The following is a 24,362-nucleotide window of genomic DNA, read 5'->3' as shown; positions in this document are numbered from 1 at the left end:
GGGTTCCAGAGATTGAACCCAAGTCATCAAAGTTTTGCCAAGAGTGACTTTACATGCAGAGTCTTTTGAAATAACTTTCTTCTGCTTCCAATGATTTGGGGCTAAGTTGTTTACTCAGAAAGATGAAGTGTCCACCCAAGGAAGATATAGGCGGAGGCTTCTTGTGAAATTTGACTTTAGATAGTCTTGTTTAATGATTTGACATTTTCAGTCTGCTCAGCTGACTTAATTTCTTTTCTGTTATTTTTACATTTATCTTAATAAGGAACAGGTACCACCTCTCTTCCCAAATTTCAGTCTTATTTTAGTGTTTCTTAAGGTGGTACTGGTCCCACAGGATAGCATTTGGAAATGTTTGAATTGTCATGAATGGGGGCTGCTACATGAATCAGGGACTGCCATGCACTAGCAGTTCTTCATGGCGAGAATTACCCACTTCAAAATGCTGCGTACATTCTCCTTGAAGAACCTTAAACACTGAACTCAAGTTTTTTCTTGACATCTGTCATCTATCTATTTTTGAGACAAAGTTTTACTTTATAGCCTAGTGTGACTTTGAGCTTATGATCTCTGCCTCAGTCTTGAGAGTTCTGGGACTGGAGGCCTATGCCACCATATCAGACTTCTGAATTTATTAACTTTAAAAAATGTTGTTGTGTATGTAGGTATATTACTATGTGTGTGGGCAAGCCATAATGTGCATGTGGAAGTCAGAGGACAACTTTGTGGAATTAGTTCTCTCTTTCCACCTTTTTGTTGGTCCAGAGATTGAACTCAGGTCACCAGGCTTTCACAGTAAGTAAGAACCTTTACCCTTTGAGCTATCTGGCCAGCCCCATTAACTTTGTATTTACTCTTTAAAGTTTAGTTCTGGGGCAGTGAGGTGGCTCAGTGGGCCAAGTCACTTGCTGTCAAGCCTGACAATTCAGTCAGCCTGAATTCAGTCTCTGGGTCCAGAAGGAGAAAACAGACTCTGGAGATTTGTCCTCTGATTTTTCCGTGAAATAATAAATAAACTAATGTAAATAATGATAATAAAATAATAAAAGTTTAGTTCTAGCCAGTCATGATGGCATGCACCTGTGACCTCAGCTCTCAGAATGCAGATGCTAGCAGGTCTCTGATTTTGAAGCCAACATGGTTTATATAACAAGCCCTAATCAATCAGGGCTACATAGTGAGATCCTGTTTCAAAGAGGCAAAAACAACAACAAAAAACTTTGATCATCTTTTCTAGATGTATTAATCTTACATCTTTTGGTCTCCTCTCCTTCCCCTTCTCCACCCCATATCCTTCCTGTTTGCTTGGTACTATCCTAAAATGTTTATGTACATCTATATTACTTGAAATAACTATTTTGTAGTGTACTTGATTAAGACGGTATACCTGTACCTTACTGTGAGCTTAAATTATTGATGGCAGAGACATTTTGTATCCCTGGTCCATGGGATATGTCTTTTTAAAAAAATAAATGTATCCCACAAATCTGTCAGTGTGTAAGTTATAGTAACAGAAGTGAGGTGTGGCTTTTAAGAAGCCATGCTTTCTTACAGTCCATTGATGTCTTGTACAGGTATAGTTGTGGGAAATAATGGACGACTCACTTTACACATACACTGTATTAGTTACTTTTCTCATTGCCGTTCTTTAAATGCCTAACAGAAGCCATTTAAGGCTGGGATGTAGTGGCACATGCCTTCAGTCCCAGCACTTGGGAGGCAGAGGTAGACATGCATCTATCTCTGTGAGTTCAAAGACAACATGGTCTATATAGTGAGCTCCAGGGCAGCCATAGCTAGTTTGAGAGACCCTATTTCAAAAGCAGCAGCAACAAAATCAAACCAAACCAAACAAAACAAAAAACACGAAACAAATAAACAAAACCCAAAAAACAAACAACAGCATCAACTTATGAAAGGAAGGCTTTATTTTGGCTCACAGTTAGGGCAGCAGTCCTCATGGCACGGGCGTGGTGGCAGGAGCTTGAGGCAGCTGGTCTCACTGCACATGTGATCACATGTAGATACTGAAGGATGCTGGAACTCCGCTCTCCTTTTTATTCAATCCAAGATCCCAGCCCATGGAATGGTGCCACTCATATTTAAGTAGTTTTTCCACCTCCACTAACCTAATCTAGAAAATCCTTCACAGACACATCCAAAGGCTTGTTTACATGACTCTTGAGTCCCATTGAGTTGACATGTTTAAGGGATTGAACCTAGGGTCTCTGGCATGCTAGGCATCACCAGACACCCCCCACCACACACACACACACACACACACACACACACACACACACGAGTCCTTTTAATCAGACAGAACTTCATCTTATGCAAGTTAAGTATGACAGATTTTTAGAGTAATGTTTCCGATTGATTTTGAGTACACATTAAAAATACTTTTTTAAAGTAAATATATGTGGGTTTTGTCTTTGTAAGTTCTGGCTTTTCAGCATGAGGCCCTGCTATATCTACACCTTTTAAAAACAACTAGGTGGGTTTTTTGTTTCTTTGTTTTGATTTGTTTTGGTTTTTTGTTTGTTTGTTTGGTTGGTTCTTTTTTTCGGAGCTGGGGATTGAACCCAGGGCCTTGCGCTTGCTAGACAAGCGCTCTACCACTGAGCTAAATCCCCAACCCCTTGTTGTTGTTGTTGTTTTTTTTAAGTTTGTAGCTAAGTGAAAAACCTCAATTTTGTGAAACTCTAAAATGTAGCATTTTGAAAATTCAATTAACAGTGTCAGGATTGCTAAATTATTAAAGAATAATGGAAGGAGTCAGAAATTTTAGACCTAGGGAAAAGGACAAACTAGAACAAGCCTGTGAATTCCTGAGGTAAGGAACTTTTGAGCATACGTGGGCATTTGGTAATAAATATTGGGTGAATAAATGCATGTCATCATCAAGTACTTGAAAATAGTTGCTGTAGGGGTTGGGGTTCGGTCCTCCGTTCCCAAAAAAAAAAAAAAAATAGTTGCTGTAGATCAGCCTCAGCTTGGAGAGGGTTCCTTAGAGAAGAGGTGTTTGAGAGCAACGAAAAAAGGACTTGAAGTCAATCAAGTCAATCAAGTGGGGTACAAGCTGACAGCCTGTGTTCTGTTGAGACAGCTTTCTTTAGAGATCTCCAGACAGCTCATCAGATAGCTCAGCTCTCACAAACCAAAGCCCAGTCTTTTATTTGCATATCAATTCAGTCATTTACTCCAGGTTCCCTTTTGATTATCCCACAAATCAGGATTCTTTGACCATAACCCCTTGATTCTTACAAGAAGACAGCAGCACATTAAAAAAAAAAAAAAAAAAAAAAAAACCATGGCAAATGAATACTGAGATCTACTTGTCAAGTAAACACAGACAGTAAACTAGCTGGGTGGCATCTGGCTCCAAGATCACCATTTCTTCTACACTAACTCTGTTCCAGGCTGACCCTGAGCTCAGGTGTCCGCCTGCCTGCCTACCTGCTTTTGAAAACACAAACCAAAAAACTTAGTTAGCTAGGTTGGATCTTACTCTGATCACCACAGCCCAAATTGCTTTAATATCTTTCTGACAAGCTGGCTCATAGTGCAGTTGCCTTTTTTCTTTTAGGTTTTTGAAGCTCCTCATATTTTCATATTGCATCCTTATATTGTGCATAAGTGAGAAATTATACATTCTTTTTTTTTTTTTTTTGTCTTTACCTGGAAGTGGAAATTATACATTCTTGAACTCGTGTTTTCAGAGTTCTTTCCCACAGTGTTAAGGGCTGTCCTAAAGGTCACAGCACTTACCATTTTGCTAAGGACATAACCACAACCTCATCTGATTATTATGGAGTTAATAACCTTGGAGTTAATAACATCTCCTGAAGGAGGAAACATAAAATATGTACATTATTATATAAACAAGTCTCACGCCTAGCAACTCATGATCACTCCTAGAGGCCCTTGCCTCGCGGGCTCTGTTCCAGGGGCAGGAAACCATGTCACTCTGTACCTTTTAGGCAATGCCAGACTCAGCATCATAGAATCTTTTAATACAAAGAAATGTTTTGCATTGATAATGCGTTGACTTCATTTTATTGTTAGTCAAGTTGATGAATAGATTAATTCAGTTGTATTTTAGTTTTTAACTTATTTTCTGCTAGATACTGAGACTCTCTCAAATTAGCTCTATGAAGTTTATGTCATGCATGTAACACATGAATAAAGATTGATATGTCAAAAAGCTTTGGAGGAGGGACAGTGGAAACTGAATGATGTGACAGACTAACTTCTCCAGGGTCATACAGCTAAGTGACAAAACTGGAAATAGAGGTTTACAGCCTGTGCACTTACTTATATACCAAATACTAAGTTTTTCTCAGCAACTCTTGAGAGGTAGATATTATAAATTCTGTTTTGTCGGTGAAGTTTGTTTTAAAAGGTTATACAACCGGCCTGGGGCACACTGCCTGTTGACCGTATGCTCATGTTTCTCTGATTCTAACCCCAAGTGAGATTTAAACTATTTGAAGCTGTGGTTTATTTGTGTAATCAACTGTGAGAAGCTGATTCTTCTTAATGGTTTATATGAGCCCAATACTAAATAATTTAGCCAGCTAACATCTCTGCAAACGAGTATCTCAAAAAAGTATATACCCATTTATGTAGATCACACTTTGACCATTACATTGTAATCTACTGTTGCAGCCATAATGTTAAAAAAGAAAGTTTTTGCTCTTTGAATTGAAATAGACCCACTCAGGTTATGTTGGTTATCCATTTCAAAACATATTTTTGCCGTTAGGTTAAATGTCAGTCATATTTAATGGAAGATCATTGACCCTAAGAATTTAGAATGTTCATTTTATGGTTTTATTGTTTAATGTGTAAGGTTTGTGTTTGCATTTTTTTTTTCATTTTGTTTTTGAGACAGGGTTTCTCTGTGTAGCCCTGACTATCCCGGACTAGCTTTGTAGCCCACACTGGCCTTGAACTTAGAGATCCACCTGCCTTTGCCTTCTGAGTGCTGAGTTGAAGGTGTGTGCCAGCATGCTTGGCTTGTGTTTACATTTTTTGCCATGATCTGATTTAGTTTATCAGCTACCAGACATAACTGACTGACTCGGGGGCTCCTTTTGCATTCCCATCAGTGGTGGTCTTGTGATGGTTTATTTTGAAGGAGGATTATAATTTCTCTCAATAGTCTCAGTCATCTAAATTCAGAGCTGAATTACAACACAAAGTGTTTTTACAGTACCCCTTTGAAATACTTGCTTACTCTCTGAACCTTGATTTTGTTGCATTACAGGGCTGTAAATATATTAAATCTATCAACAGAGGTTCAGACTCTTACTACTCTTCTTTTCGCTGCTATTGTAGTATGCTTTTAATGCAGTCGCCTCTTGTACCTTTATGACTTATAACCTAAGCATTATTTCCAGAGGAAACATTATAAAATATCATCCTGACCAGATCAAAAGCCATTTTATAACAGTAAAATATTGCTTTAAATATTTTTATTGTATGTGCTTGGGCTTACATGTAGTCTCTGCAATAAGATGGCCATAAAACACATTATAAAAGAAACGTGTATACATATGGATTTGAAATTGTGATACATTCCAAAAGAGAGTTTAATGAAGATTCAATATAGATTGAGATGAGAAAAGGCCCTCTTAGGAAGCGGGAGTTAAAGTTTTTTGCTTAAGACTTGCAGGGAAAGGAATAGCATGTATGCGTTGTGTGGGTGTAAGAGATGAAGGAAGCGGTGCCTGATGAGACAGAAGGAAACCCTTCTTAAGGAATACGGACTTGTTTCTTACTGGGGTCTACTAAAGTCTTTAGGTAAGGGAAGAAAGTGGTGAGATGTGTTCTAGGGATTTCTGTCTGACAGGAGAATGGATGAATGATGGCATGGAGTAAAGACATGGGGGATGATACCTTATAAATATTTTAGAGAGAGGCATGATAATAGGATTTTTTTTTAAACTAATGACATGAAACAGGGTAACCCAGGAGATGATCGGTTGTCTCAATTAAAAAAGAAATCTAGATTTAGATTAGGTAGTGCTGGGGAGATAGAGTAGTTGTTGCTGTTGCAGTTCCCAGCACCCACATCAATGGCTTACACTGCCGTACCTCCAGCTCTAGGACTTTAGCCTCTATAAGCACTTAAGCACTTGTACACATGTCTACATGTGTACATGAAGGCACACATACAAAATTAAAAATAATAAACTCTTTAAGCTGTTTGACCCACATCTGTTTGTGTACCACTTGAATGCTTGGTGTCCAAGGAGGCCAGAAAAGGAGGTTGGAATCCTGGAATTGGAGCTACAGGTGACTGTTAGCTGTCATGTGGATTCTGGAATCAAACCCAGCTCCTCTGGAGGAGCAGCTGATGCTCTTAGCTGCTAAGCAAACTCTCAAAACAAAATCTGTTTTAAGACAAGACTTGGAAGCCAGATGTGGTATCACATGCCTTTCATACAGCACACAAGCAGAGGCAGGTGGATTTCTGTGAGTTTAAGGTCTGCCTGATCTATATATACAGCAAGCTCCAAGCAAGTCAAGGCTACAAACAAACAAAGAAACAAACAAACAAAAAACAAAACAACAACAAAACATAAAAAATAAGAGCCAAAAAAAGGCCAGAAAGTTGAATCCAGTTGTTTTAGATATTTGCTATTTGGTTCATTAAGATTTTTAAATTATATGAATTGTGGGTGTTGTTGGTATATAAAGCATATTGTTTTTATCTTTATTTGCATTGCAAGGAAAATAAAGATTATAAATGTACAGAATATTTTGATTTAGGAAACTTTGATAGAGATTTCCCTGAATCTGTATATTGCTTTTCGTAGAATGACCATGTTTACAGTATTAATTCTATCAGTCCACGAACATGGGAGATTTTTCCATCTAATTGCTTCAATTTCTTTTTTCAGTGTCAAGTTTTTAATATACAAGTCTCTCACTTCTTTGAATTTCCTCATTGTTGTAATATGCTTCAATTTCTTTTTTCAGGGTCAAGTTTTTAATATACAAGCCTCTCATTTCTTTGAATTTCCTCATTGTTGTAATATGCTCCTTTCTTCTCTAATTTAATTGATCTGAAACTCCCCCTCCACCTGTTAACTTGGCTAGAGAATGGGTGCTCTGGCCAGGCAAGCACTTTACTCCAAATCTATCCTGAAGGAAATTTAAAAAGTTATTTTGGGTGCTGGTTAAATGAATGTGTACCACAAAAAGCACAATTTTACTCTCTCAGTTTTTACTTTTTCTTTCAATATTTTAAATTTGTACAAGTATTAATACTTCTCTGAGAGATTAGAGAATTTTTTCTTAATTACCAACCTATCATATGATAGATAAATGTTCCATTATCTCAGCATGTTCTTATTAATTAAATCCTTGCCTGAAGTTGGGGAGATTAAGTCTGAATTTCACTGTAAAATTGCCCAACTGTGTGTATCAACTATTTACTTCACTTAGTGGTAACTCTGGCTGCTTAGCCCCTGCCAACCTTGGAGGAGATGAGATAAGATGGCCCCACCACCCAATTGTTCCAGGGAGGGATTTGCTCTTTCCTTTAGATTGACCTTTGGCTAATTTTTAACTTCTTTACATGTTTATTGGCCTAGTTATGTTTTCCCTCTCTACTGAGATGATTTTGGCAATGTACTTACATTTTTACAAAAATATCTATGTCAAATGTATTTTGAATTTGTTGAGTTAAAATTATAATACTTTTCCTGTCATAAGACTTACTCTTCAGCTAGGCTGCAGTTATTTTACCTTTTGATTCCTAGACTGCATTTTTGTTGTGGTTTATTGAAACTTTTTTTTTCCAAATCAGGGTTTCTCTGGGTAGCCCTAGCTGTAGCATTCTCTGTAGACCAGGCTGGCTTCAAACTCACAGAGATCTGCCTGTCTCTGCCTCTGTCTCCTTAGTGCTGGGATTAAAGGTGTGTGCCACCACCTCCAGTTATTTACTGAAACTTTCAAGGAACTGATTGATATTTTCTTTGAGAAATCAGTGAGCCACAGAAATTCTCTTCACTGTTCTGTTTTTTGCTGTAGTTATATTCAAGCAAGCAAATACTGACAGGAGTCAACTTAGAAAATACAGTAGAACCTCTCCCCCTAGAGCCTCAAAGGGAATCTCAGCAAAGGTTTGGAAGGAGAACTACTGAACTGCCTGGAACCTGGGAGCTATGTTTCCAGAGTTGCAGCGAGGTTGTTAGTGACAAAGACAGGAAGAATCTAAAGAGTTAAGTATAGAACTGAGGGTTTTCCTTTAAAGTTTTAAAGTATCTTAGAATTTTGTTCAATAGAACTTCATTTTTTATTTAATTTATTTTTATACTGTTCATTTTAACTTTGGAAACAGGTCACTTTCTGGGTTGCTAAAGCTACCCCTATATCCTTGGGTTCAAATTTTCCTCACACCTTAACTTAGGACTATAGGCATAAACCACCCACCATGTCTGTCTGTCTTTTTTCTACTTTTATATTTCTTTAAGATAAATCTTAAAAAAAAAACCTGCACATTTTAATCTAAAGAACTATTAGCTTCTGTTTTAAAAAGTATTTATTCTGTGTGTGTGTGCGTGCATGCATGCATGCATGCGTGCGTGTACATCTATATACAAGCTTCTAGCTAGTTCCCCTATCTTACCTCACATCTTGCCATAGAAGTGCTGGAATTACAGACAGGAGCATCTCTTGACATGAATTCTTGGATTGAATCCATGTAGCCAGGCAAATATTCCCCCGGCATATACCCCAAGACATCTCTCCAGCCTTAGCGTCATTATTTTTAAAACTGAGAAAGTTATCTTAAAAGGTTTAATAGAATTAGACTTTTTACAAGTTGTAGAATAGCTTAGGCTTTTCTCTCACTGTCATAACTTTCTTTGTGGCAGTTCTGTGTAATCCTTGTGAAGGGATGCCATTCGAACACTTGGCATCTGTATTTTCTTCCATACTCTCTTGACAAGGAAAAAAACCTTTGGTCATCTCTCCTTTGATCTTTACTTAGGTTCCCCACTGCTCTCCATTCTCAGCTTTGTACTTGTCTTCAAAGTGTCTCTGGACAGTTCCAGATGGTTGGTGCTAACAGAAGGATAGTCCTGCTGCTTAACTGACTGATAGCTTTTCAGTCAAGGCAACCAGGGGAGCAAAAGAAAGTCCATAAACCCTTAGCTTAGAGTCCCAAAGAGGAACACCAGGAATGTCTACAGTATGAACTTAAAGGACATAATGCTAGCAGAAATAGTTATTTTACAGTGCTTCATGTTTGCTAAGTGCCCCAGGGAAGATGGCCTCTAATCTTTCTCACCATCACCAAATTTAATTTTAAAATATTTTGATTTCCCCGAAACTCATGACCATCTTCCTTTATTCCCTCTATCCTCCCCACTCCTGATCAACTAAGTAATGTATTAATCTATTTCTTTCTCTCTAGATTTCCTTATTATGGACAATTTTAAATCATATATAGTATTTAGTCCTTGCTTGCCAGCTTTTTTCACTTAGTACAGCATATGTTATGCTTTAGTACATATTTACATATTCATGGTTTATTTCCTTTTCATGACATGACATTTTATTTGAATAGATGCACTGTATATTATGTATTTATTAGCAGATGAACATTTGGGTTGTTTTCACTGGGGAAACATTGTTTCATTGGGGTTCAGATCCTCATGGCAAACACTTTACCAGCTGAACTACTTCCTCAGCTCCTCAGCTCTTTGTTAAAGTAGGGTCTCATATGTCCAGTCTGTCCCTGAACTTGTTATATAGCTGAGGTTGGCCTTAACTCCCAATCCTCCTGCCTGTTTCTTCCAAGTGCTGGGATTACAGGTATGTAAAACAGTGTCCATCTTGTTTTCACATTTTGGCTATTAGGAATATTACGGTTAGAAACATTCATGTGTATTTTTTATGTGTTCTGTTGCATATTTCTGTGTAATATATTTTCTTTTATACAATAAACCACCTTAAAGCCCAGCACTTAAAATAATTATTTTCAGTTGTGAAATCATGCTATTGTAAATTACACTAACGTTGGCTGAGTTCAAATCATTTATCTGTGGCCAGTTGGTGGTTCTAGATAGCTAACTATTCTAGAATAGCTTTACGTGGCACAGTGTTGTGCTAATAGGCTAGGGGAAGCATGTTCTTAGAGCAGAGCAGAGCAGAGGTGAAAGAGCAAGCAGAGTTCAGTTGTGCAAGATAGCCAGTAGTTCATATTTGCATTTCAGACTTCTGTTTGAGTCATGCTTGCCAATACCGTGTTGCAAGATAGCACAAGAACAACCAAGACTCTGAAGAAGCCTAGGGTCAGAGTAGAAAGAGGACTTACAAAGTTACAGACTAAAAGGTGTGCCTATTAGACCATTCTCTGGGGGCATTAATGCAATCAGCCTGTCACACATGAAACAATCTTTTCCCTATATTAAGCTTTTGCATCTTTTTCTCCTCTGTTTTATTGGCTTTCTCTTTTAGATGTGCATTCTTCGCTTACTCCCCTTCCTTCAGAGCTTTAACTTAATAGCCGTCCACATGCTGATCTCAAGCTCACCTGTTTGTTTTTTATGTATGTATGAATGCATATGTGTATATGCATGCATGTATGTATGTATGTATGAATGCATGCATGCATGCATGTATGTATGTATGTATGTTTTTCAAAATCATAATCTGACATGTTTGTTTAATACTTGACTTTATGTAGCTAAATGTGTACTTCATGAGATCAAGGACTAAAACTTAGACACTTATTGAATTGAGGAGTTGTTAGTAGTCAAATAAATGAATAAACAGTGCCCGGTATAAACTAAGCACTACATCAAGTTGATATTTTATGTATGGTACAGTATTCTTAGCAGCTACCTGTTCTTGAAGTATACAGAGCACGTTAAATGGAAAACTGAAGAGATTTTAATATTAGAATTACAAAACCTAAAAAACTTATTTGGGGGGAGGCGTGAAAAGCCACATATAGTAAATGAGCCAGTTGTCTTTACAACTGCTTATTTAATTTTATATATATGAGTAATGTGCCTTGTGTGTATGTATGTTCACTATGTATGTGCCTGTGGGTGGTTGGGAGCCACCATGTGGGTGCTTGGAACTGAGCCTGGTCCTCTGCAAGAACAGCAAGTGCTTTTTAACACTGAGCCATCTCTCCAGACCTGAGGTACTCTTTTTCTATTAAACATAGTAACATTATGTCTGTAAAGTCTTCACAGAATGTGAAGTGCTCCCTGTAAAATATTACTTCAGAATTCTGAACATACATTTCACTCTACGTCTCTCAAGCCTTGTCCTCATCCACTAGTTACCTTTCCTCGTCCAGTTAGTTCGTTTGTTCCTTGTGATTTTTCGATTTGTTGGGTTTTCACTGTCTTTTGAGTGCTTTTAGTATTTCTGACTAAAAGACTAAATAAATTGATTATAGTAGGATTCTGCAGTTCTATAAGTCTAGGCCTCTTTTTAAGTGGGAGTCATCTTATAGACACTGCCAAGTGAGTGCTGTGTGGGTAGCTATTGACGAGCATTCTTCTAGGGTGCAAGAATTATAGCAGTCATGATTAGAGTCACCCCAGTTATAACTGTAAGGGCATCTTTAGTATCTTTTTTCAACCTTACATTTATTTACTTATGGTGTATGTGGTGGTTGTGAGGAGCAGCACGAGCAGGCTGTGGTGTGTATGTGGAGATCAAAGGACCATTGCAGTTCTCTTCTTCCGCCATCACAGTCCTGGGGATTAAGCTCAGACTGTCAGGCTTAGTGGAAAGTACTGTCGCCTGTTGAACCATTTTGCATGCCCTTTTTAATTTTTGCTTTATTATTTGTTTGTGTGTGTGCGTGATGATAGAAGCACATGTGCCGTGGCACTTGTATTTGGAGGTCAGAGGACAACTCTCAGAAGTGGTTTCTCTTCTTGTACTCTGTGTCCCATGGATTGAGGGTGTCGGGATTCCTGCAGGATATAACCTGACGGAAGCAAGAAGGAAATCTGGTTCAACATGACTGACTTTGTTAGCCTGTGTTGGTTCAGAGTCTGAATCCAGTTTATTTTTGACATATCTAAACACAGTACAATTTTGGAAACATTTTTCTGGTTATAGTTATTACAGTAAAACCTAGGGCATGACTACATTGAAACTCTTGCAAAATACCTGGAACCTCCTTCATAAGAATGGGTTCCACTGACTGAGAAACAATGCTCAGGAGTCTAGGAAGAGTCAGGGATAAACTTAACAGTCTAGGGGACTGCGACCCTGACGGTAACAAAGATCACCCACCAGGTTATTACTACATCCATTCCCAGCTTTCTAGGCAGAAATAGGTGTAAATCCCAACCTCAGAAAGCCCTTGCACTCTGGCCTTTCATTTGTCCCATCTTAGAACAGCCTGACCTTCATGTGGCTTCCATTCACTGTAAGACAGCTGGTTTCAGATAAACTCTCCAGGCACTCTCCTTTCTTTTTTTGGTTTTAGTTGTTTTGTTTTTTAAGACATGGTTTCTCTGTGTAACTTTGATTGTCACTTGGAGCCTAGGCTGTCACTTGGCTGGAACTCAATCTGTAGACTAAGCCGGCCTCAAACTCATACAGCTCTGCCCTCCTCTGTCTCCCAAGAGCTGGGATTAAAGGTGTGTACCACCACTACCTGACCCATATCTCCTTTCATTAAAAAAAATAATAATAAAAATCCAGTCAAGTTTACACTGAAGAGTAACCATACAATAACAAACTCTTTAAAAAAGAATTTGTTTTCTGGTGGCGAGCCCCAAATTTTATAGGAGACGAAAATAGATTTTCATGATTTAGTGTGTGTGTGTGTGTGTGTGTGTGTGTGTGTGTGAGAGAGAGAGAGAGAGAGAGAGAGAGAGAGAGAGAGAGAGATTTGTATGTGTATAGAAACACATGTGCCATGGTGCTTGTGTTTGAAGGACACACACACATATAATTTTGAATGTAAGTTCCACAGTATAGAAAATGTGATGTTTGTATTTCTGAGTCTGGCTTATTTTATTTAATATAGTAATTGCTAGTTTTGATTGTTTATTCTGAATACTCAGGTGTTTGAATTATTTATAGATAACAATATATTACTAAGTAGAAAAGATTAATAGTCACAAAACCCCAATAAATTGTCTAAAACCTTAAGAATACTCATAGTTACTGCATTCTACATTTAAATATTTTTGAATTCATATGCTAAGTGATCTTTATTTAGAATGTTTTGCTTTTTTTAGGTGTGGAATATCAAGCAAATGATTAAGTTGACACAGGAACATATAGAGGCCCTATTGGACAAGTTTGGTGGGGAGCATAACCCACCGTCAATATACCTGGAGGTAAGTTCTGAGTATTGCTTTACAGGAATTCTGAGGGAAAATGTATTGAAAATGTTTAATAGTCATAGTTTTGGTTATTTTAGAGAGAGGATTGGAAACATTGGAAGAATTAGCTTTCTCTTTTATTTTTCTTCTTAGTCTTGTTTTTGTTCACTTGTTGCAGTCTGCATGTGTTAGTTTTATTTTGAAAAATGTCAAAACTAAGAGGGATGTCTCCTATAAACTTCAAAATAGTGCCTGAATTTTTAAAAAAGAATTGTTAAAAAGAAAGTGAGAAAAAGCACACTGTTTTGGAAGTTAGCAGAATGAGTTACCATCCTGGGAAATTTGGGTGGTTTTGTAAAATATCTTTTTTAGAATAAGTTCCCCATAGTTGTTTTCTGCTTTCTCATAGATACAGTTTATAATCTAGGAGTGGCCCAACTTTGCTACTCTTTCTTCTTAGATGCCTTAGGACTTGTATCATCTGCCTTGAGTGAGGTTATAAATCTGTAGTTAGCCATTGTTCTTAATCCTGTGAGACAGTAGGAATTACATTGTCACAGACAGTCCTTTTTGTCCTTAGTTTCTTTCTAAAAGTCAGTCCATCCTTAGCATGCAAGCTAGTGTGGAGTCTAGTCAGTCAAGCTCAACAGCCAGCAGGGCCTGCCACACTCCCACTGCCTTTCTCCAGTAACTCTCGCTCAGCTATGACTGCATGATGGTATTTGTAAGGCAGAGGCAGACAAATGTCTGTGAGTTTCTGCTAACTACCAAAAATGTCAACCTGGGTTACATAGTAAGGTCTAGACAGTGAGACTCTGTCTCAAAACAAAAAAAACAAAACAAAACAAAACAAAATCAAAGATTAGCATTTGGCTTCCAATACCAGAGATTTTTAAAACATGGTTTGAAGAACTGCTAACTAAAATTTCTAATTTAGCAATCTAATTAAATTATTTATTTCATGTATGTAAGTACACTGTAGCTGTCTTCAGACACATCAGAAGAGGGTGTCAGATCCTATTACACATGGTTGTGAGCCACCATGGGGTTGCTGGGAATTGAACTCAGGATCTCTGAAAGAGCTGCCAGTGCTCTTTTTTTTTTTTTTTTTTTTTTTTTTGGTTCTTTTTTTTTTTTTCGGAGCTGGGGACCGAACCCAGGGCCTTGCGCTTCCTAGGCAAGCGCTCTACCACTGAGCTAAATCTCCAACCCCGCTGCCAGTGCTCTTAACCGCTGAGCCATCTCTCCAGCCCCTTAATTATTTTTTAAAGGAAAATTAAGTCTTCATTATTTTGTGAGCAAGTTAAGTTTGTATTTATAAAACCAATTTTGGAACTTTGAAAACACCAAGAAAAACCATTCTTTTCTTGTCTTCCTCATATGGCTGATTTGAGATCACACTGATGATATCAGTGCAGGACTAGAGTGACATCTGGACTCCAGTTGTATAGTATTAGAAGCCAAGCGAAGACGTAAGAAGTGGTCTTAGTGTAGTCTTACTGAAGCTGCTCATCTTTGTTTATCAGCTTTACAACATAAGCAGCATCTGTCTGTCTCTGCTGGGGACCTTCCCACATTCGAATCAGTGAACATGCCACAGTCATGATGGATTGCTTTAGCAAGACACGTACTCTTCAGACATTTGAATACATGAAAATTGATTAGTAGAAAGAAAAACACTTGTTCTTATTCTGTGCCCTGTACTATGTTAAATGCTTTCATTAATATTTATAATTACTTTTAGCAAACTCCTGCATAGGTATTTTATTTCCATTTTACAGGCTAAATAGAGAGGTTAAGTAACTTACCTCAGGTACTATTGCTAAAGGGAGGAAGGCAGATAGATATCCAGCTTAAAATCTACGGTACTGGTCCCTGCCTTGTTCTATGCTCTGCTCTCCTGCTGTGTCTCTGCCCTTGTTCCACCACCAGGCAGCTCTTATTTGGGCTAAACATTTCTAATTTCTTTATCCATTCTTTGTGGATCTTTTTTTTAAAGATATATTTAATTGGATTGGTTTCTTTTTACAAGTAGGCATACAACCTTGAATCATATGTTCAAAATGAGTGTAACGTCAGAGCAAAATTTAATGGGTTATAAGTATGTGACAAAATAATAGATTCATATGTACTAGCGCCATATAATATAACTATATTGAGTGTTTATGAAATATTTTAGAAAAAATTAGAATAGTATTATATGTAATAAGTTAAGAATTGAGTTTATAGTTACAAAATAGCATAGTTCCTGGCATACATTAAAGTTCTACATATAGGGATAGTCACTGAATGACCTCTATTATTTATACTGTTTGCAGTGATATTAAAAACATGTTTGAGAGCCAAAAATCTGTGTCTTCAAATAGATTGTGCTTCAGAGGGGGAGGGCTGTATAAACAATGAACATATAAAGGAGTTAGAATATTAGTCTTAGCATCTCAGACACTATAAGGAAGACTGACGGATGACAGCATGCTTGCCTGTGGAAAGGTAACTGATCAGCTCAGGAGGAAAGACTCAGGTACTGAACTTTGAAGGCCTCAGTCAAAAGCCACTTCTCCCGATGACAACCGAGGTGCACAATTCTTCGGAATTTCAGGGTCGCTCCTTAAGAATCCTTAACAGTTTTTTCTTAGAATAAAAGATATATTCAATTTACCGCTTTAAAAAATAAAGTTTAAAGGATGGAGAGATGGCTCTGCAGTTAAGAGCACTGGCTGCTCTTCAGAGGTCCTGAGTTCAATTCCCAGCACCCACATGGTGGCTTACAACCATCTGTAATGGGATCTCATGTCCTCTTCTGGTGTGTCTGATGACAGCGACAGTGCACTTATACATAGAATAAATAAATTTAAAATAAATAAATTTTTAGCAAGTTCATTTTATTTTGAAACCATCAACACAGTCCATCTCCAGAACTTTCCATCATTTAAGACTGATCTTTTTTATTTTATATATTAACTACCAAATCTACTTTTTCTTCTCATCATGATCTGTAATAATAACTACGTACTCCTGTGTCTGTGAATTTGACTGTTCTAATAGAGTCATTTGTCCTTTTGTGACTGGCTTATTTTACTTAGCATATTTTCAAAGACTACATATGGATAATACATGTGTAAATTCCCTTCCCTACCAGGGGGAATACTTACGGTAGAAAGCTTGCCTATTTGTGGATGCTTGAATTACAGAAATGCTGAATGGTCATCGGTGGAGATAATTGAACTTTTGCTTTCAAATTTGAAAACAAGTTTTAAAATTATATTTATATACTTTCTACACACGTACATGCACACACAAACTTATATACACACACACATGCCACAGTGCACGTGTGAAGATTAGTAAAAACTTGGAGGAATCAGTTATTAGGTCATCAGGGTTGGTGGCTTTAAAATCTCTGATAATTGAAGCTCATGGTAACCTGATCATTTGTAATGTAGGTTTATCTTCTGTATAATTAACTAGTGGTTCCAGCTGAGCCCGCATTTATGGGAAAGGCAGAGAAAATGTGGTGAACAATGTGGATTGTTGATCCTGAGCAAACTCAGATCCTTAGGCTTGACCAGCCTTCAGTGTCTTTGAATTTATACCCAGCCACAGGGTTATACAGTGCTTCTATTTCATTATGTAAGTGGACTCACATACCTTTTTATACTGTGCCTACACCGTGTTACATTCTTATCGATGATTGCACAATAGCCTCACCGACACTGAACATTTTCTCTTTTGACCTAGATATAATACCCATTTTAATGAATGAAAGTGGTATTCTTTGTGGCTTTGCTTTGCATTTCCCCAGTGACTATGATATTGAGATCTTTTTACAGTTTATTGTTTATTTGGATATCCTCTTTGGAGAAATGTCTATGTTAACTCTTTAATTTTTAATTGAACTGTTTGGGTTTTAGTCACTTAGTTGCTTTTTTTTTTTTTTTTTTTTTTTTTTGGTTCTTTTTTTTTTTTCGGAGCTGGGGACCGAACCCAGGGCCTTGTGCTTCCTAGGCAAGCACTCTACCACTGAGCTAAATCCCCAACCCCTTAGTTGCTATTTTTAAATTAATTAGTTTATTTTTCATTCTTCCTTCCTTCCATCATTCATTCATTCATTCATATGTGTTGACCTAAGAACAACTTCAAAGAATTTTTCTCTTTCCAAACATGTTTGTCCTAGGGATAAAACTTAGGTTGTCAGGACAGGATTTATATTACCATTCTCCAAGAGCAGAATGAAGGCATAGTGAGAAAATACAGGACCAAAGCAAAACCAAACTCCGACAGTATAAAAATCTATATAGTGTCTGGGACCTGAGTTTCAGAGGACTCAGATGGCTCAGCCCCCCGCTCCCCGACTTTGCTGCCTGTAACATACATCTCTCTCAGGCTGATTCTACCACTTATACGCAACTCCGTGGCTGAGATCTCACAGCTCTGATATCACCAACATATTGGGATCTCTAGTACAAGTCAGGCTTCACACAATTTGAAATTTATCTTGTTTGTTGATCTCTGGCTTACTCATTAATCACCACAATCTTAAGAAGGAAAAAAATCTGTTTACCCCTGAAAATTATTTCCAGGATTTTTTTCTTTAATTTTCTTGCTTATATTCAATTAATGAATTTGAATATCATCTCTGTGGAAGTGTTAAATGCTTTACAAATTGTTTACATTTCTTTGTCCTAGATGTGCATGTGCACTCACAGATGTCTGTGCATGACTATGTGCCATGTGGTGCGTATGGAAGTCAGACTTTTAAGGAGTCAGTGCTGTCCTTTCATCATGTGGCTCTCAGGCACTGAATTCAGCCTGTGCCTGGAGGCGTGTACCTTTAAATGCTGAGCCATCTTGCTAGCTCGAGAGGCTTTTCTCCTTGTTTTTGTACCTGATATATGGTGTATAGAGTAAGAAGCAAAGAGAAAAATAAGGAGCCAGAATTTAGTATTCTCTTCAAAGGCAGACCTATGCCTGATACTCCATAGGCCGGGGCAGGCTGGGCGTTCCAGATCAGCCAGGATTACATAATTGAAACCCTTCCTCAAGAAAGAAAAGGAAAAGAAATGTCCCTGAAAATCTTATTTCCTTACATTAGGTCTTGCCTCTTTCAGGTTCTACCACTGTAGTAAAAAGGGCCTTTATTATGTGACTTCTGGGAGCATTTTAGAACCAAAACAGTCACCATAGCATTCTTATAATATATGGCATCTTCTTCATTCTGATAATATATGGCACCTTCTTCATTCTGATAATATATGGCATCTTCTTCAACTTGAGATGTTAAATTGGAAACAGTGAGACACATTTCATCGATTCTGCAATGAAAAGAAAATGAGAATGTAGATCAGTTCATTGTATATATCTGTGTAAACTTAATAAGTTTTCATTAGATAATGAGATTAAATGAGTAAGAATCACCCTGGACTTAGGGTTTTACTTGCTGTGAACAGACACCCTGACAGCAATTATAAGGACAACATTTAATTGGAACTGGCTTACAGGTTCTGAGGTTCTGAGTCCTACATCTTCATCTGGAGGCTGCTAGCAGAATACAGACTTCCAGGCAGCTAGGATGAGGGTCATATAGCCCACACCACAGTGACACATCTACTCCAACAAGGTCACACCTTCAAATAGTGCCACTCCCTGAGCCCAGCATATACAAACCATCACAATACTTATTCTTATTACAGGTTTTACATACCTGTAATCCCAGGTCTCTGACAGGCCGAAGCAAGCAAATTCTAAACTAGTCCATGCAATTTAGCAACTCTGTTTTAAAATTTAGAAAAAATTAGGGTTGGGGATTTAGCTCAGCGGTAGAGCGCTTGCCTAGCAGGCGCAAGGCCCTGGGTTCGATCCCCAGCTCTGGAAAAAACTAAAAAAAAACAAAAACAAAAAAAAAAACCTAAAATTTAGAAAAAATTAAAGTGTAGAATGTAGTTAGGTGAGAGTGTTTAGTTAGAATGCACTACACCCTCGGTTCAATTACTGGGACAGAAAGGGGGAAGAAGTAAACGTAATGATTCAGGTGCAGTAGATTTGTGAAGAGATGAAGCCATCACCATAAATGTTAAAACAGTTTCAGTATTCCTCAAAAGAATTTGTTTATCCATTAGCATCTGTTCCCTCCAATCCTCGAAATGACTGGTCTTTTTTGTCTCTGTAGATTTGCCTGTACTGTAGACCTTGTACATGCCCATTTGTGACTGGATGCTTTTACTTAATGTTTTCCAAGTTTACCTAAGCTGTGGCGTGCATCAGCACTTCATTTCCTTTGTGACTGATTACCAGGTGGACTGTTTAACCAGTGCAGCAATTGACGAACATTCAGCCGTTTAACTTACTGGAAACTAATTAATAGTTATTCCACCATGGACATTCACACCATAAATTTTGTGAAGTTTTTTTGGTTTGGTTTGGTTTTGCTTTGCTTTAAATTCTCTTGGTTGTATGCCTAGGAATAGCATTACCAGGTCTTGTGATAATTCTTATAATTTGAAGATAGTTTTGTAAAGCCTTGACACTATTTTACATTCCCATTGGTAACGTTGGGGTTCAGTTTCTCTGAATTGCTATCAACTTGTTATCATCCTAGTAGGTGTGGGATAGTATCTCAGTTTGGTTTAGTTTGCAACTTACCAGTAAGAAATGGTTTTGAGTATCTTTCATCAACTAGCTACTTGTGCATCTTTAAAAATATTTGTTTGTTCGTTTATATGTAGGAGTGCTCTGTCTGCATGTACACCTGCATGCCAGAAGAGGACATTAAATCACTTTATAGATGATCTTGAACCACCACGTGATTGATGGAAATTGAACTCAGGACCTCTGGAAGAGCAGCCAGTGTTCTGTTGAGACATTTCTCCAGCCCCTATTTGTGTATTTCTAAGAAATATTTGTTTATTCCGATCCTTTGTTCTGTTTTGTTTTGTTTGGGGTGTTTGTTTGTTTTACTTTGTTTTGTTTTGAGACAGAGTCTTTCTGGAACTCACTATGTAGATCAGGCTGGCCTGGAACTCAGAGATCCTTCACTGCCTCTGTTTCCTAAGTACTGGAATTAAAGGCACTTCCACACCTAAAAGCTACCCCTCTTTTGATTTTTAACTTTGAGACAAGGTCTCACCTAAGTTGTATAGGCTGTCTTTGGACTGTTTTTGTAGCTTAGTATTCATTTAATGGATTTGATCTTCAGAATAAATTTGACCATAATGTCATTTTCAAAATGAATTAAACATTAGGGATTTAGGGAAAAAGAAACAGCTAGAATGAATATTATAAGGAATGTGATATATTGTTTTTAAAAATTGTTCAGGGGCCATGTGGTGGTGGCTTATGCTTTTAATCACAGCTCTCAGGAGGCAGAGATGGGTGAATCTCTGAGTTCAAGGACAGCCTAATATACAGAGTGAGTTCCAGAACAGCCAGGGCTACACAAAGAAACCCTGTCTCAAAATAAAACAAAAACAACAAAAACTCACACACAGACAAAACAACAACAACAAATTGTTCAGATAGTAGTTTGAAAAACCAGGAAATTTGAAGTTTTAAGAATAGATAATGGAACTAACTGGTGGCCTGATTTTATTTTCTCTACCAATGGATAGTTATATGTCATTATTATTACTATTTATTATTATTATTATTATTATTATTATTATTATCCCTTAGAAGCCAGTTTATTTTCTAATGGAGACAGGAAGGGGGTGGATCATCAGGTTTGGGAGTTGGGGAGGAACTGGGAGTGGTTAATAGTACGATTTTCCAAAAATGGAGTTTAGCAATCTTATCAAGAAAGAACAAGAATTACCCAAAGAATCAAAGATGCAATTGACAATGATGTTGGAATAATAGTCCATAAAATGTGGGAAAGAATACAGTAGAGACCCAAGTCTGGGAAGAGTTAGAGATATTAATATTGACTTGAAATCTATTCTTGTGCTAATAAGATGTCAAATCAAGGTGGAGTAGTGTCCATTCAAGGGTGTGAACATTCCAGAGTCAGATCCTGGCATCATTTCAGTCTTTTACAAAGCCTCTGGTATGAGTATCTCTGGGTCTTGAAGACAGAATGAGAATAAATGCTTAAATTTCTAAGGCAGGGATATTAGAAGCGTTAACAGGATTACTGTGACTATGATGAAACACCATGACCAAGCAACTTGAAGAGGTAAGAGTTTATTTGCCCGATGTATCCTGAATCACAGCCCACTGAGGGAAGCCCAGGCAGGAACTCAAATAGTCAGGAGCTGAGCAGAGACCATGGAGGGATGCTGCTTACTGGCTCGCTCCTTATGGCTTGCTCAGCCTGCTTCCTTTTATTTCCCCCCTTTTATTAAAAATAGATTTGTTTCTCATATAATATATCCTGATAACAGTTTCCCTACCTTCTTCTCCCTCCAGATCCCACTTTCCCTCTTATCTGAATCCAATCCCTCTCTGTCTCTCATTAGAAAACAAACAGGCTTCTAAAGAAATAATAATATCATATAATATAATAATATAAAACAAGAACTAGCACATCAGAATAGAACAAAACAGACAGAAGGAAAAGAGCCCCCAAAGGGGAAATAAAACAAAGATGCAGAGACCCAATTATTCGCACACTAAACTGGAAGCCATGATGTATATTTAAAGGGCCAATAGGGTAAAAGGAGAGAAAATATAAGTAAAATAAAATGCAAATAAAAAAATTAAGGGGTGAGGGCACTAATGCCATATTATGAGACAAGGAACCTCCAAAAATCTCAATGCTTATTGAGTTTGGTTTTTCCTCTGTTGGCCATCTACTGCTGTGTTTGTAGCCTTTCCTAATAGAAATTTCCTTAAAAAATAAATAAATTTTCATTTTCAGCCTGCTTTTTCGTAGCATGTAGTACCAAGTCAGGTGGCAGCACCACCTACAATGGTCTGGGTGCTTCTATATCAATCGCTAAATAAGAAAATGCCCTACAGGCTTGCCTGTAGTCTGATTTTATGAAGGCATTTTCTCAATTAAGATTCCCTCCTCTCGGATGACTTTGGCGTCTGTCAAATCGACATACAACTAACAAGTAGAGCACTGACTGCTGCTGAAATAACCTGTTAGACTGAGCTGTCGGGATGGAAAAGCTATTGATAATGTGAGGTGATAGTTTGTAATTTGTGAGTAAGGCATTGGTATATTTTCAAAATTTAACACTAATAATACTTTGATAAGAAAAGAACATTTGGAAAGTTCATTGTTTCCAATAATTCTTTTTTATAAGGCTAACTTTATATAATAACCATGCTTGCCTAGACTTCAGTAATAAGAATATTTGCTTTATGTAAGAAAGACCTTGTCTCCCAGGTATTTATAGATAACCTTTAAGGGTGAGAATTGTCAACCTTGTCTGTTTTTGTAGTCTGAGCATAAACAGTGCCAGTATAGAGATAAACAGTGAATATTTATTGAATGAATAAGGACTCAATAAATGAAGCATATTGAGAAAAGCATCCTTAGTAATTAACTACTTGATTTGAAAGCTAACAGGATTTCAGCTCAGACAGATTTGAGTTGATTTGATGGTTAATGGTCTATTCTGTTTGTGACAGTTCTAGACTAGGATTGGGCAACTAGCAAATTGTCGAAGGGGAATTTTTCTAGAGTTCAGGCTCCTTACCTCAGTACTTTTACTATATTTTCTCCTTTCAAAGTTGTTCAGCAAGATATACATGAAGTCCATCAGAGTGCTGTAGCCTTTGTTGAAATGAAATTGCTCTTTCATTGTCCCCTACCTCAGATAATTCCTATCTGCTTATGAAATTCAAATTTCCTAGCGTGGCCCATATACTCTGCAGTCTGGCCCTTGCCCATTTCTTCAGCCTTTTTCCCTGTATACCTGTTCTTCATTTAAGTTCTACAGATATGTATCAATCTTCTCCTTGTACTTTCCTACATATTACCCAACATTCAGTTTAGAAATCTGTGGGGTTTCCCCCCAATATCTTAAAATATATTCTTTGTTAAAAAAACTCTCTGCATAGAGGTCTCCCTTCCTATTTCTCCCATCCATGTACCTGCCTTCCTCTCTAGGCCCTGCCTCACTCTGCATTTTTAGCTGTGAGCAGGAATGTAATTTCTTATGCACAATACACAAGTAAAACTATATCCATCTATTTCTTTACAACCAAATAATCCTTTTAAAGTTTTTACTTGTGTGTTGTTTTATGATGTGCTCATGTGGATGGGGCATGCACATGCATGTGGAGGTGAGAAGTCAGCCTTCAGAAGTTAGTTCTTTCCTTCCATCACTGGTTCTAGGAATCAAACTCACGTCTTCAGGCTTGCTCTGCCAGCACTTCTGCCTGCTGAGCTATCTGGCTAGCCCTGTAACCTTCTTGAGAAAAGGGGAATGCCATATTAAAATCCTTGTTTCTCTCTTGTAGAGGTTCATCAATGCCTGTAGTACTGCATTTGTTTGGGATGTTAAGGAACAAAAGGGCTAAATTGCTCTGGGCTGAGGAGATTTCCATTGTCTGAAAGAACTTGGATATGTATATTCCAGTTAATGCTATCCCTTTACTTTCAGTATCATTCTGTTCCTTTAGAATTTGGTATTTAATATGGTAAGCCATTTGACTTTATAGCTCTTGTCAAATGGAATGTTTAGGAGGATATACTCCGAGTGGCCGAGAGTTTCCTATGGTTGCAAGGTATCAAATCAATTCTTACTTGCTTAAGCAGCATTTGATGGGGAAGGAGGTGATGAGAATACTGCCAGAGAGCATGTTGATGTCCTGGATCATAGCTGTTACAGGAGACTGTGATGGTATCCTTGGTTTGTGCAGCCCCCAGAGGATACCATGGATGTCCATGTCTACAGTGCTGCTGGAAACCATGTGTCCAGCATGATCCATGCTGCTGCCACTGGCTGCTATGGACAAGGAAGCTTCTGTGGTGGTATTGATGACTGCAGACTCATAACTGAGAAGGAGAGACATTGAAAGCTTCTGTGACAACCCCTCCCCACACTCCCACCCCCACACCCCCCCAAAAAAACAGTCCAGACAAACTGT

The 24,362-nt window shown here is 37.8% G+C and overlaps 1 protein-coding gene across 19 annotated transcripts in view; it reads left to right on the top strand.

Moving 5' to 3' along the window:
• The window catches only part of Braf (B-Raf proto-oncogene, serine/threonine kinase), a 135,394-nt gene that overhangs the window by 23,629 nt on the left and 87,403 nt on the right, over positions 1–24,362 (top strand). For all 19 annotated transcript variants that reach the window (XM_087655566.1, XM_087655564.1, XM_087655561.1 and 16 more), the window contains 1 exon segment: positions 13,239–13,340. In XM_087655566.1, coding sequence (XP_087511692.1) covers positions 13,239–13,340 — 102 coding nt within the window.

This window comes from Rattus norvegicus, chromosome 4 (assembly GCF_021556685.1).
Source record: "Rattus norvegicus strain SHRSP/BbbUtx chromosome 4, alternate assembly SHRSP_T2T, whole genome shotgun sequence".
NCBI lineage: Eukaryota > Metazoa > Chordata > Mammalia > Rodentia > Muridae > Rattus > Rattus norvegicus.
The sequence above is the reverse complement of the archived record's forward strand: the minus strand, read 5'-3'. Positions and strand labels throughout refer to the sequence as shown.